Consider the following 15,380-nt stretch of genomic DNA (forward strand, 5'->3'; position numbering starts at 1 on the left):
AGAGAAAAAGCGCCTTAGCATCAATTCTTGCACTTTCGACATCGGCTTTTCGGCCATAAACCAAAACAAAACACTTTAAGATATTTTTAAAAATGACCAAAACCGATGATAACCTTTTGTTTATATGCCATGGCTTGTTAAAGCATTTATTTGGTATTTCTAGGTCGATCTTGACCTCTTGAGCCTGTGTGGAAACGGCGACACCCCGGCTTCCGCAGCTGGAGGGGCGTGGCGTCTGTGACGTCATCTCCAGGGAGCGCAGGCGACGGCGTTCCTTGATTTTTCCGCGTGTAGCGTTGCTAACGCCGCCTCCGAAGCAGAGCCCAGCAGTGCAGCCAGCAACTTTGCTTTCACTTGGTTGTCAGCTCGCGTCCAGGTCTCACGGGGATGGCAGACGATCTGGGAGACGAGTGGTGGGAGAACCAGCCGGCAGCCGCCAGCAGCCCAGGTAAGCGCTCGCACGCCTCCCGCGTTCCTTCTCCCCTGGTCCTCGCCTCAGCTCCCTTGCTCGTGTGTGGCAGTCGCGGCGGTCTGCCGGGAGGTGAGGCGCGGAGCCGAGGGAGCACCGGGCAGCGCGGGAACTGGGAAGGGACAACATCCTGTCACACGAGAAACGAGAGTGACCCGGTCGTCGTCTGCCAGTCTGAAAGAGCTCCTTCCTAAGCTTTGACTTTCTATTCTTTTTACTTTTTTTTCTTGAGACTAGAAAGGCCGTTTTATCAAAATAAAATTATTAAAAAAAAAGAAAGACCGTTTATGCTCAGTGGTCACCAGTAACCCCTGAACTAGGTTCAGACTGGGAATTCAAATCACGGACTCTGATACTCCGACACACTCCTTTTTCCCCACGCGTAAAAGAGTAATTCTGTCTGTTCAAAAAATTAGATGATGAAGTTCATTTAAAATTGTATAGCACAACACAATTTTTTGGCGTGTAATATATGTACAAAATATTAATATACTGTGTTCTTTTATAACACGTAGTTTGACCCGGCAAGGGGCTTCACGCTTCTACTTTACAGATAAGGAATGTGATCTTCATTTACATGTTCACTTAGTTCATTTCAGAAACAAAACTAAGTTAAAACAGTTCTAACAATTTTTATTATGCTGTGTTATGTGTACCCATTCTGGGTGCAGTACGCATTTTATTTTCAAGTAAAGTAGTATTAAGTAACTTCCCCAGAGTAGCCTTGAACATTTCAAGTCCCGTAAGACTTAACATGCAATAGCAACTTCTCTTGTTACTGTCTCAAGTCACTCTCCAAGGATCCAAGGTCTGTCTGTCCATAGTTTTTGATGATAGGGTCAGTGTCAGATTTCCAATCATTTTGACCTCAGAACCATCACATGGTACTAAACACCGATGGAGCTGACATGTTTAGGCAATTTCTCAGTGTGAAACTGAAAGTTACAGCATGGATTTTGTGACTTGAGAGGAAAAAAAGAAGAGAAGAGTGTCAGACCAGTGGAGAGTGGGAGTCTGGATCCCAGGGTTGAGACTAGACTAGGGATATAGAATAACTGTAGGGGCGACAGAAGTAGGAAACTAAAAGTAAGGTAAAAATAAAAAAAACTAACTTGACCTTGGGAATCTACAGCTTTCAGTGTCCACATGGTTTGAGGAGTGTTTCTCAAATGATTCAGTAGCTCATTCTGAGTCTTAGATGTCCCCTCTCACCATACACGGAACAAGAAAACAGGAATGCTCAGAAATACCAGGAGGCAGTGGGTAGCAATGCCAATTTTCATTTGTTGAGCTCTTACTATCATCTAAATTCTTAAACTGTTAATTCTCCTGCCTCAGCCTACCTGTTATTATCATGTATTGTTTGGCTGCTTTTTGAATGCTAGATTATTATTTTGTGTACAGAGAAGTAGTTATTTTTATTCCTATTGTATACAGGAGGAAACAGAACCACTGAGATCTAAGAGATTAGCTTGGGATGCTTCTGTTGAGCAAGGTAGCTCTTCTTCACAAGCAGATGCTCTGAGATCAGTCTGTGTTCCTGTATTTCTCATGATAGTTATTATGACCAAAGATAAGAACCTCATCTCTAAGCAAACCCATTATTGATTTTAAAAGGTACATGATTTGTCCACATTATTATTGAACTGTGTCTCTTGACTCACAGTCTAATTTTGTTCAGAGCTAAGTAAGCAGTTTTAACCTTATGCCTTATCTTTTTGTCAGTAATTGAGATATAATCCTAATGTGATTTATTCTCAAAGTTCAAAGAGCTGGATGACTTGTAAAGTATTCTGTATTTAGTAGGAATATCATTGTAACCCTGTCTTCTCTCCACACTTACACGTGTCAGTCTCCACAACCGTCAGTCTCTCAGAAGCTTGGTAGGATGCTGCTGGCTTTCTTTGTTTGCTTACTTCTCACATCTCTGGTCCTGCTGTGTCTCTCTCCAGAAGGTATCCTGAGTTTTTCTTTCTTTGCATTTTATTCTGTTGATAAATATGCTGTTCTAACTTGTTTTTAACCACTATAGTAAGCTCAAAATAGAGGTCTCAGTGTCAATATTTGTCCCTCAGCTACCAGAGAATTCACATCACAAACTTGGTTAAATCTCTACAGCTTTCTCAGCACACAGTAAAACTAATTCCATGGCTGATTATTTTCCAAACCCACTAGTCCCCACTGGTTTATTGGCCTCAACAACACTGGTCCTCACTCATTCTGCTGCTCAACAGGCTTCATTCCATTTGTCTCTGGCTTTTGTAGTTACTGTTCCTTTCTGTCCTTCTCGTTGTAGTAACTAGCTGTTAACATAGTGTGGTAGTTTGTATATGCTCCACCCAGGGAGTGGCAGGATTAGAAAGGTGTGGCCTTATTGGAGTAGGTGTGTCACTGTAGGCGTGGTCTTAAGACCCTCACCCTAGCTACCTGGAAGTCAGTATTCTGTTTGCAGCCTTCAGATGAAGATGTAGAACTCAGCTCCTCCTGCACCAGGCCTGCCTGGATGCTGCCGTGTTCCTGTCTTGATGATACTGGACTGAACCTCTGAACCTGTAAGCCAGCCCCAATTAAATGTTGTCCTTCATAATACTTGCCTTGGTCATGGTGTCTGTTCACAGCAGTAAAAACCTAACGAAGACACATAGGAACTCAGTTTAGACCTCTGTTAAACACAAGAGAGGAAATGAAAAGGTCTTCCACTTTTATTAGGGGTATTTTTCATGAAACTCATGGATACCTAGCAAAATTATAGCAGGAATTGTACATATGATTTGCAAAATCATCACCTCCCTGAGAAGCTACTCCTGGGTATCCTAGAATAGTGCTTTGGGTGCACTTCTCATTGTTGGCAGGTCATTTAGCACTGACTGCTTCTTGCCTTGTTAAATCACTGTCTCTTGGCCCTGGGATTGTAAGCTCCATGTGAGCAGAGAGCTTAGGTTTTCCTCATCCTTTGCTTTATCCTTGAGGATCAGAGTAGTGATTTTGTATGTAGAAGGCTTTATTAGTAAACTTTATTAGTCTTTATTAGTAAATTGTTAATATTTCATAACCTTATCTTGGCTGGAGACCTTATGCCTTATAAAGATGCTTACTTTCATGGAAGAGTTGTTAAAATCCTATGTTTTACAGTAATTTTGAATTAATCTTTATTAAATTTATTTTATTTTTGATTTTAAGATGGAATTTTACTTTGTAGCCCAGACTGGTAGCCTGAAACTTGAGGTCTCCTGAGTGCTAGGATTATAAGTGCTCACTACCATGCTCAACTGGATTCAGTGCTACTATAAATTGTGTCATAAGGGGGCCTAAATAGACTCCTGATTCGAAACTGAGGTTGTAATTTATACAGGTGACAGCGTCTATGGATGAATGATTGATTCATTTTGTGATTGCAGAGAAGAGCATTGTAAGTGTTGTTCAAATCATGTTGCTTTATTGATGTTAAATTTCCTCTGGAATGAGTCGGGGGAGCACTGAGGATCTTTGAGTAGCTTGTTTGTCTTGTTGCTTACCTTTTCCACCAAACTTAGACTGTTGTGGTATAATTTAATGTACAGGCATTGTACACCATCGTGAGGCATCATCTGTGCTGTATGATCCAGGCTTGGAATATTCCCTGTAGATGTTGACAGTACTCATAGAGAACTAATTCAGAGCATAGTGTTTTCAAGATTATTTATTGAGGTCAGCCCATTTTTTGACACAGAATTAGGGAGAGGAAAACACTATCAGTTTACATTATTGAATATATGTATTGGTGTGCTTAGTAAAGATCCAAGTAATATGACAGAATGTTTAAGGGCAAAATTCAGGATAAATAAACAGAAGGGGAAGAAAAGAAAAAGGCTACATTGTCAATCACAGCGTATACTTGAAAACCACTAGATGGGTTATCAAATAACTTAGGAGACTTGAAAAAATACCCACAATTCTTACAAATATTAAAATGAATGATTCTTGACAACAGTTTAAGAAAGAGTGAAAGTACAGATGTACATATCATACATACATTTTCTGCTATAATTTTGAGAGGTATCCATGAGTTTCATGAAGAATACTCCTAATAAATATGGAAGACCTTTCATTTCCTCTCATGTTTAACATACATATCATTATTTTGTACTACAAATCCTTTGACGTTTTGTACTGGTTTGGGCTTTGTCTTGAGAAAGGATCTCACTGTCTAGCCCAAGTTGGTCTTGAATTAGACTTTTTTTTTTTTTTTTTTTTTTTTGCTTCAGCTTACCCATTGCTGGGATTATTGTCATAGGGCACTCTACCTTACCTTTGACCTGTTGATGATCTAATGATCTGACATTGAGTACTTAGAAGTTATACATTTTCTAAACATTTTACAAACATCTTGAAATGTAGTTTTCTTATTTTCATCAGCTTTTATAGAATGCTAGATTGAATTATTGAGTTGCAAGTGTTGCTTTGAGAAATTAGGTGACAGTAGTATGGTTAAACATTCTGTTCCTGAGTTCCTTGTTAGTCTAGTTCATCCTACCCAATGGTTAGCACACTTCTTTCCTTGTACGTTTTTACTTATTCAGTAGTACTCTACTTTTATACATACTAAAGCTTTACAGATCCAATAGTCATGTTTTAATTACTCAGCCTTGAAATTTTAGTGTAAAAGTAGATATAGACAATAAATATGTAAATAAATTAATGTAACTATGCTCTAATAAAACATTATAAACAATGAAATTTGAGTTTATGTAATTTTCTTGCCATAAAATAGTCTTATTTTCATTTATTTCAACATATATATTTATCACAATTATTTTTAACCTGCATGTAAGTGAGCTGAGGTATTAGGCTGAATTCTGGCCTACTTAGCTTGCAGATGCTGCTCCCACCCAACACAGGCTTTAAGCTGTAGGTTTCTTTGAAAGGAATTTGAAATATAACTCAGAGAAAACTGGTTTTTATTAGTTACCCTACTATTAGGTCCACAGTTCTGTTAAATACTAGACCAATTACATTCTGATTAAAATCAGATATGATTTCAAAAAGTTAAGAGTAGTAATCCAGACATCACCAAAGCTGAATAAACAAACAACAATAGGACTCTTGCAGGAAACTATCAGGTTTTAGGAGTTTCATTATTTTATTACTGGTTACTTCAGAGTTTTAGAACAGTTTCCATTAGGGATTTAGAGATTCTGAGCATTTCACATGTGTATATGGCACTTTGTGCATGTCCACTTCACCCTCATTATGTTACCGCGCACTCATTCCCTTCCACATTCTTCCCAGCAAGCTGTCCTCCCACTTCCACGTAGGATAGCTTCTTTTATTTCTCATTTTTTTACCCTTCAAAACTGCCAAATTTCTTCAGAAGGGCTGTGCTGGGGTGGCAGGTTTCTGTTTTAGTTGCTTTGTGTGCCAAACACTGTGTTGTTGAAACCCTGGTCATGCTCCGTTCTTAGTTGCATTGTATGTTATGCCCTAGAGAGATCCTGGAGTGAGCCTGTGTCATAATTGGTAAGGCTGTTGTTAAAAATGGAACATTTTATAAGACTTTTGTCTTAATGAGAGAACTTGGTTACCACTTGAAAGTGAATGACTGCTGGTGATCATAGAAATGTCCATAATTATTTTAGTGTAACAATTAATATACATATAAATGTATGCAGTAATACAGCAGCTGTTTTTCTTTGTTCTAGATAGTTTCCCAATAATGACACAGAGAGACCATGATTTATTTAATCAAGCTTTACCAAAATACCTGGGTGGTCATTGATCTAGTTTAATCTTCTAAGTTAATCTGGCTACCTCCCTGCCAAAAGCCCAGAGATACTTGCATTTTAGTACCGGTCTGACTCTCTGGGCTTCAGATGTGTTTTCCCATGATCTATCATCTTGCCCTTCTCCTGGCTCAATCTGTTTTATCTTCTCTCTCCCCTCTTCCCCTGGCTGGCAGGAGTCCCACCTTATTTTTTCTTCTCTCAGCCATTGGCTGATCAGCTTTTATTGACAAGGGAGAGAATAAATGGTAAGTATTGTTTACACAGACTTGAGACAGGAAACTTTTGACATAAGCATTACAATGCTGTGTGCAAATTGAGAAGACATGAGGGCAGAAAAGGTATAATTTAAGTAACACAAGATAATCTTTATACAGCATACAAAAACAGTATCATGTCCCTGTTTGTTTTTTTAACTTCCTCATGAATTCATGTCATCTTGACATAAAACTTACTTTGGAGAGTTCCAGCATGGTAGAAAATGTTAAAAACTTCAATATATAAGGTATTTTGAGTTACTTTTCAAGGAAAAACTTTCCTGAGCACTTTTTCTGAGACTGTTGATAGTATATGTTATTTTTTTTCTATTAAAAAAAATCTAGTTTATATTGTTTTTATGTGTATGGCTGTTTTGCCTGTATGTATACTTGTTCACCATGTATGTAGTGCCCATGGAGGCCAGAAGAGGCCATGAGAATCTCCTGGAACTGGAGTTAGAGATGGTTGTGAATCACCACGTGGGTACTGGGAATCCTCCGGAAGAGAAACCAGTGCTCTTAACTGTTGAACTACCTCTCTCCAGTTTACTATTTCATGGGGTTTGTGTGTGTTGATCGGGATTGAACCCATGGCCTTGTGAATGCTAGGCAAGTGTTCTCTCTCTACCAAAGCTGTAGCCTCAGACCTATTTTTGGTGTAGGGTCTGGGGAGACAATGTAACAACTCAGACTAGCCTCACACTCATGATCCTCCTGCCTCTGCTTCAGAGTGGTAGGATTACAGACACATGCCCAGCTTGTTTTATGCTTCCTTCTGATCTTTTTGATTTTCACTCTAGGGATTCCAGTATTTTATCTTTCCATTGGCATAATGTAATAAATGGTTCCCAGGCATAACCACTTTTTCCTGTCCCTTCCTTACTTCACTGCAGTCTCTAAGCCTAGTTTAATGTCTCACCCGTGTCTTGATTGAATGGCCTTTCTCTAGCTCTTTTCTCATCTTGAATTTGCTTGAGATGTAGTAGCCCAGACATGCTGCTGTGTATGTGTGTCTTGCTTTCGGTGTCAGAGCTTCTTCACCTTCATTTATAGTCTCTTTTCTATTCACTTCCTACTTTCCTTTAACTTTGACTTTTCTGTTTTCCTCCCATAACTTGTTGGTCCTCCCCACAGTCTCCCTCTGCCACTTGCTATACACTATCCCTCCTTAGTTTGCTTAACAATGCTGCCCAACTTCCTCCTTTCCTCCCTCTCTGTCAACCCCTTTCATTAAATGGCCCTGGGGTATTACATACTGGCTTCAGTGTACACATTGAAACAGATTAGCTAGCCAAGTACTAGGAATGCTGGTTCCTTTGCTTCTGCTCAGGGGCTGAAGTGTAGTGCTCAGCCAGGAGGATTTCTTCCAGGCCTAGGCTTCTCATGTTCAATGAAGAAATCATTGACACCCCTCAAACCCTGAGGATTTAGGAAGTTGTGAAATGTGTTTAGTCAAAAATACCTCATCTTAAAACTGTCATTGTGCCACTGTGTCCACACTGACTCCTTTTTCTTGATTCAGTCATACAACTTTGAGATAAAAACAAAACAAAACACAAAACTAGTGACTGCGTGTTACTGCCAAGGTTCTGTATACTGAATTCTGGTGACTGAATGCAGTATTCTGTTACTGTTGTCCTCTTTGGCTATGTTGAATCTGCTAAATATTTTTGTGTAACGTTGAGGGAATGGATGTGAATAATGATGCCCAAGATGATAACTTATTGTCCCTTTTTTTAAAAAACTCAGAACAATGATTTATATTTTCCTCTAAAGTCTCTGTAGTAGTGACCGTTGCTTCTTGTACGCTCTGACTACTATAGAAAGCCACAGTGCTAATCTAAAGACTTATCTTAATGTCAACCAATATGATTCTATGACTTCATCTTTAGGAGAGGAAATCTACTATAAAAATAGGAGATAGGTCTAAATGCTAGCAGTCAGGTATGCATACTTGTTGGCTAGGCCACATCAAGGACATAAGCAACTATTACTAGTTTTATTGTGTCTTCCTCCTTTAGCTAAGAATTTCTTTTCTTTCTCATAGTCATAAAGAAATGATGGTTTTTAGACCTTAAACTTTGATTTGAATTGTTAATGCCATTTTGGTGGAACTCATCCTACTTTCATGAAGCAAGTTAGAAATTCTTGCTAGTACATTATCTTAGGCAGTGTGATTATGTGGTAAAGTTCTGAAGAGTGAAGGATTACTTCTTTGCTCACAAAAAGCTCTTGAGCTATAGTAGAGTCCAGTCTTGTCTTGGCGTGATGCTACAGTCTATCCTTGAGTTAGGTTAAAAACTAACTCATGCCATGGGGAGTCTAATTGTATATATATGCTCACGTAGAGAGTTGAAAATTGTGCGTGTGCTGTTCCTTTGAGCATGCCCTTTACCAGGTCCATCAACCTGTGAGCCATAGGATAGCTTACTGCTTCGCTATTTCCTTGACAGATGGCCATTCTTCTCTGGCCTTCCATGGTGGTGATTGTAGCTTACCAGATATTTCTGGAGATGAATCTTCCTGGAGCCTACATAGGTATGACTTACCTTTTCCCTTTTATGTGGAGGAAAGTGTTAGAAGTGACAGTTCTTATGATGTGTAATTTCTCGCAGTCATTTTGATGAGTAGACTTATCCACAGGTCCCAAGGGTGTTTTGGTGGAAAGTCTACTGAAGCCTGTAGATTTGGGTTTAGGGATCCTTGTTGGAATTCTCTGCTTGCATACTCCCTTGATCTTGAATCAGACAACAGCAACAACAACAAAGACAAAAGGGAGTTATTGGTACATTTAGAAGAAAATGGTCATTTTTCAAGACATGTAGTTAGTTTGGGGGGGTTGACTTTGGAACCACTAGGTTCTGGGAATCTATTGGATTTAAGATAGTCAGTTTGAGGGAAGATATTTCAGGAAACTGCAAACTCATTGTGTAAATCTGGTTTTAGTCATAGTGTATAAACACAGAGTAAGTCTAGTTCTTCCTGCTGATCAGTGTGTGATAAACAAGGGTTGTATCTCAACTATTGTCATAGAGCAGTTTCCAGAGAAAGATTTAGTTTGAACTGTGTCTAAGAGCTTCAAGAAGAAAGTAGCATTTGACTGGACCCTCAAAGACCTCAGATAGGAAACTGCTTTTGGTAATAAGATGACTGCTTTTGCTAATGTCCTACATGCAGGAAACCATCAACTCTAGTTGAGAAATTGAATGCTTCAAATTAGGCTGTTTATGAAAGGATGTAGAAGATGTTGTGGTGGGAGATGGGTACATTGCAGAGGCAGAATTATCTATTTGCTTATTGGTTAACATAAGGAGGACTTTGGAAGGAGTTACATAGCCTGAGTGATCTATAGGCTGAAGGGTGGATTAGCAGAAAGTTAGTTACATAGATTGCTAAGAACTCTTTTTCTTCCACTTTTTTTTTTTTAAAGGGAGAAATGATAATGTTTAAGAATACTTGCTGGCAATAGATGGGAAGCTTTCAACACTGTGGATCTCTTATAATCAAGTTGATTATAAGATATATATTCTTTGTCGTTTTTGTTTGTTTGCTTTTGTTGTTTGGTGGTGGTGGTGTAGTATGTTTGAGACTAGGTCTCACACACTGTATCCCAGCCTGGTGTGAAGCTCCCCATGTCCCCAGGCAGGTTTGCTTTGAACTTGTAGCAGTCTTCCTACCTGAGCTGATTACCCTACTCCCTCAGTCACATCATTCTTTTCTTGTTTTGAGCTCATACATGTAAATATTGTTAAATATCTTAAAAGTTTATTGTATTCATTTGTTGTAGATTTCTAGTACTATTTTAATGAGAGACCATCTTATAATTATTCTTCATCCTTTAACATTTTTTATTGTACTGATTGAGTACATTGAAATTCCTTTATATATATTTACCATAAAATATAGTAAATATGATTCTCATCTCATTCTATTATCCCAAAAATATAGTCTGATGCTATTGAGCTTTTTACTCCTAAATCACTATTTGACTTAAAAAGTACATTAGGTATACCTCTCTTTATAAACATTTAAGTAAAATGAAGTAGAAGAGTGTAGACTGGAATGCATAGTACCGAATGTTACTGTGCCTCTGATATAACAAACACTGTGTTAAGAATATTGCTTCAGTTTAAATATATGTGAGTATGTATGTATATGCATACACATGCTCAGATACTAGCTGTAGCCTGTATTTGTTCTTAGGGCTTGTGGAACATAACAGAGTTTGAAGCCTACTGAACTAGAAGGGTAGAAAGTGTTTGATGTGAAGTGGATTAGACATTTATTGCTGGAATTGCTAATGGGACTTAATATAGAGATTTAGAAATGTTTTTTGTAAGGGAGTACAAATATGACCTTCAGATGCCAGTGCAAGTAGTTAGAGTTTAATTTAGTAGTAACATTCACTCACTCAAAACAAACACATAGCACCGTAAATAGATTTTTCAAATATAAGTGCTGCACATATCTGGCTTCCTTCAGTGAAGGATAAACCATAGTGGGAATATACTCTTCTTTTTTTGCTATGTGTAGTCAAGTTTTCCTGTACATAGGTGCAGAAGGGTATTTGGCTTTAATATTCTTACTCCCTTTCTGGTGTTAATCGTAAACTTGCCAGGTGAGATGGCGATCGTCCCATTCCAGTCTCACGGGTCCTGCCTTGGCTTCTTGGTCTCATCTACACTGACGTGCGGTGTCTACATTATGCCTCTCAGGGAGGTGGGTGTTTGCTGTTTATTTTAAACAACAACAACAGCAACAACAACAATCAATGTCCAAATGCAGGAAGGGACAACTTGAGACTGTGTATCAAGTATCTTAAAATTCATCCCCGTGACTTAGTCTTTTTTTTTTAAAGTTAGAGACCTTTTCGGTTGCTACTAGAGAGATGGGTAGAGGTAGTTACTTTTGCATTAGAATGAAAAAGTGGACATAGATAACAAATTGTTAACAATGGGGATGTGGTAAATGAATTAAGAGTCTGATTATATAGAAGCACTATGCTGTCATTACATAGTAATACTTTTGAAATTATAGGGAAATGCTTCCACAGAAATTTTAAGAAACTGGATTTAAGACATTCACAATTAATATTTATGTGTGAAGAAAAAGAAGTATGACTGACTTCCTTCTCTGAAACACTGAAGATCAGAAATATTTTGAATGTCTGAATTTTTGGAGACTTACCTGCATATACACAATGAGATACACATCTAACCACAAAAGCTATATATGTTTCATATATTAACATATATATTATACAAATATATTTACACAAATATATATACACACACATATATATATTTGTGATATATATATACATATATATATATGTTACACAAATAGAATGAATATAATTTTATATATTAGTTTCAGTGTAATTGTGTATTTACCACTACATGTCAATGTTATGTAATGTCATTACATCAGGTGCAGAATTGTCCATTTAGGACGTTATAATGGCACTAAGAAATTAGAACATTCAATTTCAGGTTAGGGATGTCCAATCTGTAGATCAGTGGTTCTCAACCTTCCTAATGCTGCCTCTCCTTAATACAGTGCCCCGTGTTGTGATGACCCCCAAACATGAAGTTATTTCTTTTGCTACTTCATAAGTGCAATTTTGCTACTCTTATGAGTGATAATCTAAATATCTGGTGTGCAGATGGTCTTAGATGACCCCTGTGAAAGGGTTGTTCTACACCTAAAGGAGTCAAGACCCATAGGTTGAGAACCGCTGCTGCAGATGAACATGCATCTATGATATTAGTGGTCTGCTCAGGTCAGTGGTATTGTAAGTGCTCTTTGTTATTCTCAATGCTTTCTAAAAGCATACAATGACAAGATGCTATACTAAACTATTAAGACATGAAAAAGGAAAAATCTCAGTGATAAGGACATTTCTATGAATGTCATCCCAAATGTCTAACCATGAACAACAGAAGCTTCAGTTGAAATCTGTTTTAGCCTTGCCAGAAAAGGTTTCTGTGAAGCCCTTTAACTTTCCCAAGAATTACAGAAGTTTTCTGTAACTTAGAGTCCAGAGTCCTTGGTGAGGATTCATTTAAGTTGTTCTGCAGCCATGTATAGAATCTACATCTTTAATAAATTTTCAAGGGTAATTTGTTCTGATGCAGGTAAGGGTAGTCTACCACTCTTAAGAGAATAACTGCTGATGCTTAAGCTACTATAGACATAAATGAGAACTTGGAAGGTAGGGGAAATTTAGCCCCATGAGAGTGCAGAGCGTCTTGGTCCAGTGGTCACCTGGCAGGATATTCATCAGATCCTTTATGATTAAAGTGCATGGCATGCCCAGATACTATGTTAGAGCTGAAGATGATTGTCTGAGAGTAGGTGAATTTCATGAGCACCACAGATCTCTGTCTGCAACACCCACCTAACATCAAAGATGGTGATGGTGGGGCTCATCAGCAGTACTGATGTATATTAGTGAAGAAGAATGACTTAAGCTTGAAGACATTCAAAAGTTGGGCTTTATCGGCTGATTTCACTACACAGTCTTTACCTCTAGATGGCAGCAGAGACTAGTTGTTTTATTAGGATAACCCCAAATGTCATTCCTACAACTATGTTGGAGCAGAAGATAATTTTTTTTTTCTTCATGGTGGTATGAATTTTATACTTGGACTTGTTTCTGTAAATGAAATGTGGAGCTGTAAAATGTGTCATCCCTTGGATCATTTTTATAGAATGTTACGTCAAATAGCTCCAAGAAATTTTCTTTCCAAATTTGGAGTGGATATTGCAAGAGAGATTCATGCATGTGGCTCTTTTAAGACCACACAGTGACTGTTCTACTTGAAGGCTCCTGGGTTTCATCAGAAAGCAGATGTCTGGGAGGGAATTAAGCAAGTTGGAAAGTTCATTCATGGAAGAAAAAGATTTTTTAAAAAAGTTATTTAATCTTCAACTCAGCATGAAAAGCACTATTTGGAATGGATAACAAGTCTGAAGGATAGTGGACCCAGTGAAGAAAAGCTGTGTTTAGGAAGCAGTAGAAAAGTGTATTTATGAAGTAAATTCATTACATTCTCAGAGAATTAGCTTGTATTGTCCACTGCTTCTTAATAAGAAAAGTAACAATCTGCAGAATCCCAGCTTGCCACAGTCACTTAGATGGTTGTGAGTCTTAGTGACCAAAGAACTGCAGGTGCATGTGATGTTTTCAGTGTGGTTCAGTCTGAGTCTCCAGACACTTCCTTATCAATCCTGTTTTTTTTTCATCACAGAGAACAAGCATTGATCCATAGTAGAGCAGCAGACTGTGGGGGTGCTGGTGGTGGTAGCAGATCCTGGGGAGACAGCTGGAGCTGGGATGTTTCTCTTTCTCTCAAGGAAATTAGTGTTTAAGTGCTTTGAACTTTTTGGTGATGTATTGGCAACATATTGTGTTAGAAGGCAGTGTTCCTTCAGTAGTGGGCTTGGTTCCAGGAACTGCAGAAGGCCCTTAATCGTGCTGGTAGCTATAGATACTGAGAACACTTGTAAAGACTTCAGGTCTGACTGTCCTTAGGAGGTAGGAGATGAATTCAGAGCTTCCTTTTTCCCAGCTTTGGTATGCTTGGTCAATGTTGTGTGTTTTCAAGGTGACTGTTTTTGTTTTTAAGTTTCTTTTAATTTTAGCGTTTGTTAGGAGAGTGTGTAAGTATTTGTGATAGATGTAGTGATGAAAAGAAGGAAATGCTGAACCAGGAAAAAAATGCTCTTGAAAAATGACTGCCTTCATTTCTTTTGTCTTATATTGTTTGGCAAATTACCATACATTTGTGGGTGGGAAAAAGGGTAGAAAAACACAGATAATAAATCTGGCACATGGCCCAAATTTTCATATGCTTCTTTTTCTTTAGTCTCTTGATTTTCTTAGAACTTTCCATTATTCAATGTAAAGTTTTAGTTTTATATGGCAAGGGGCCCTTCATAGGGAAACCATATAACTTGGTTATCTCATTTCCATTAACTTCCTGTGAAACAATGCTTGTTTTTAAACAGTGTCCCAGCACTGTGCTTTATACTGAAGAGTTGTTAAGTTTCTGAGGTGAGGGGTAAATTGGTACCTTTGTTCCATAATGTAATGTGGGTTTTGGTTGGATCTAGTCACTCCCAATCCCTCTTTTTGTGGTAATTACATGTGGGCACAAGGGGTATTCCAAGAATAAGCATTGAAATATAGTTTTCAAATCTTTCCTAACCAAATTGCTCACTCTTTGTGCCAAACACAGTATTACATTTAGAAATATGGTGGTAAAATAAACTATACTAGCCTTAACTAGCTATCTTCATTGTTTATCCTGTTATTCATTTACTTTTTTCTCTTGTCTCTGCTCTTTTCTTTTGTTTATATATTATTTATGTTTTTGTTTGAGACAAAATGTCACTGTATAGTCCTCCCTGGCCTGGAACTAGCTCAGTAGACCAGGCTGGTTTCAAACTCAAAGAGATCCACTTGCTTCTACCTCTAGAGTGCTGGGATTAGAGGCATGGAGGTGTGCTCCGTTACCAGCTTCTTCTTCCCTTTATCTTTTTTTCTTTTAAATGTATGAGGGTTTTGTGTACATGTATGTATGTATGTGCCTATATGGTTCACTCAGGGGTAAGAAGAAAGCATCAGATGCTCAGGAACTAGAATTGTGTGGTTGTGAACCACTTTGTGGGTACTGGCAAGTGAACCTGGGTTCTCTACAAGTGCTCCCAACCGGGGTATCCCTCAAGCTTCTTTGTTTCCTTTTGAATCCCTTCCATTTTCCATGTTTCCTTTTGAATTTCCTTATTTGCACCCCTTATATTAATTAATTTTCAGTCCTCCCTTTCCTTCCTTCCTTCCTTCCTTCCTTCCTTCCTTCCTTCCTTCCTTCCTTCCTTCCTTCCTTCCTT

General features: G+C 38.2%; 1 protein-coding gene across 1 annotated transcript in view; it reads left to right on the forward strand.

Annotated features, from left to right (window-relative positions):
• Positions 1-245: 245 nt before the first annotated feature.
• The window catches only part of Cmss1 (cms1 ribosomal small subunit homolog), a 304,195-nt gene continuing 289,060 nt past the window's right edge, over positions 246-15,380 (forward strand). The window contains exon 1 of the mRNA XM_028760229.1: positions 246-448. Coding sequence (XP_028616062.1) covers positions 388-448 — 61 coding nt within the window. The 5' untranslated portion in view covers positions 246-387. The remainder of the gene's footprint in view (positions 449-15,380) is intronic.

This window comes from Grammomys surdaster, unplaced genomic scaffold (assembly GCF_004785775.1).
Source record: "Grammomys surdaster isolate TR1022 unplaced genomic scaffold, NIH_TR_1.0 126398, whole genome shotgun sequence".
Taxonomy (NCBI): domain Eukaryota; kingdom Metazoa; phylum Chordata; class Mammalia; order Rodentia; family Muridae; genus Grammomys; species Grammomys surdaster.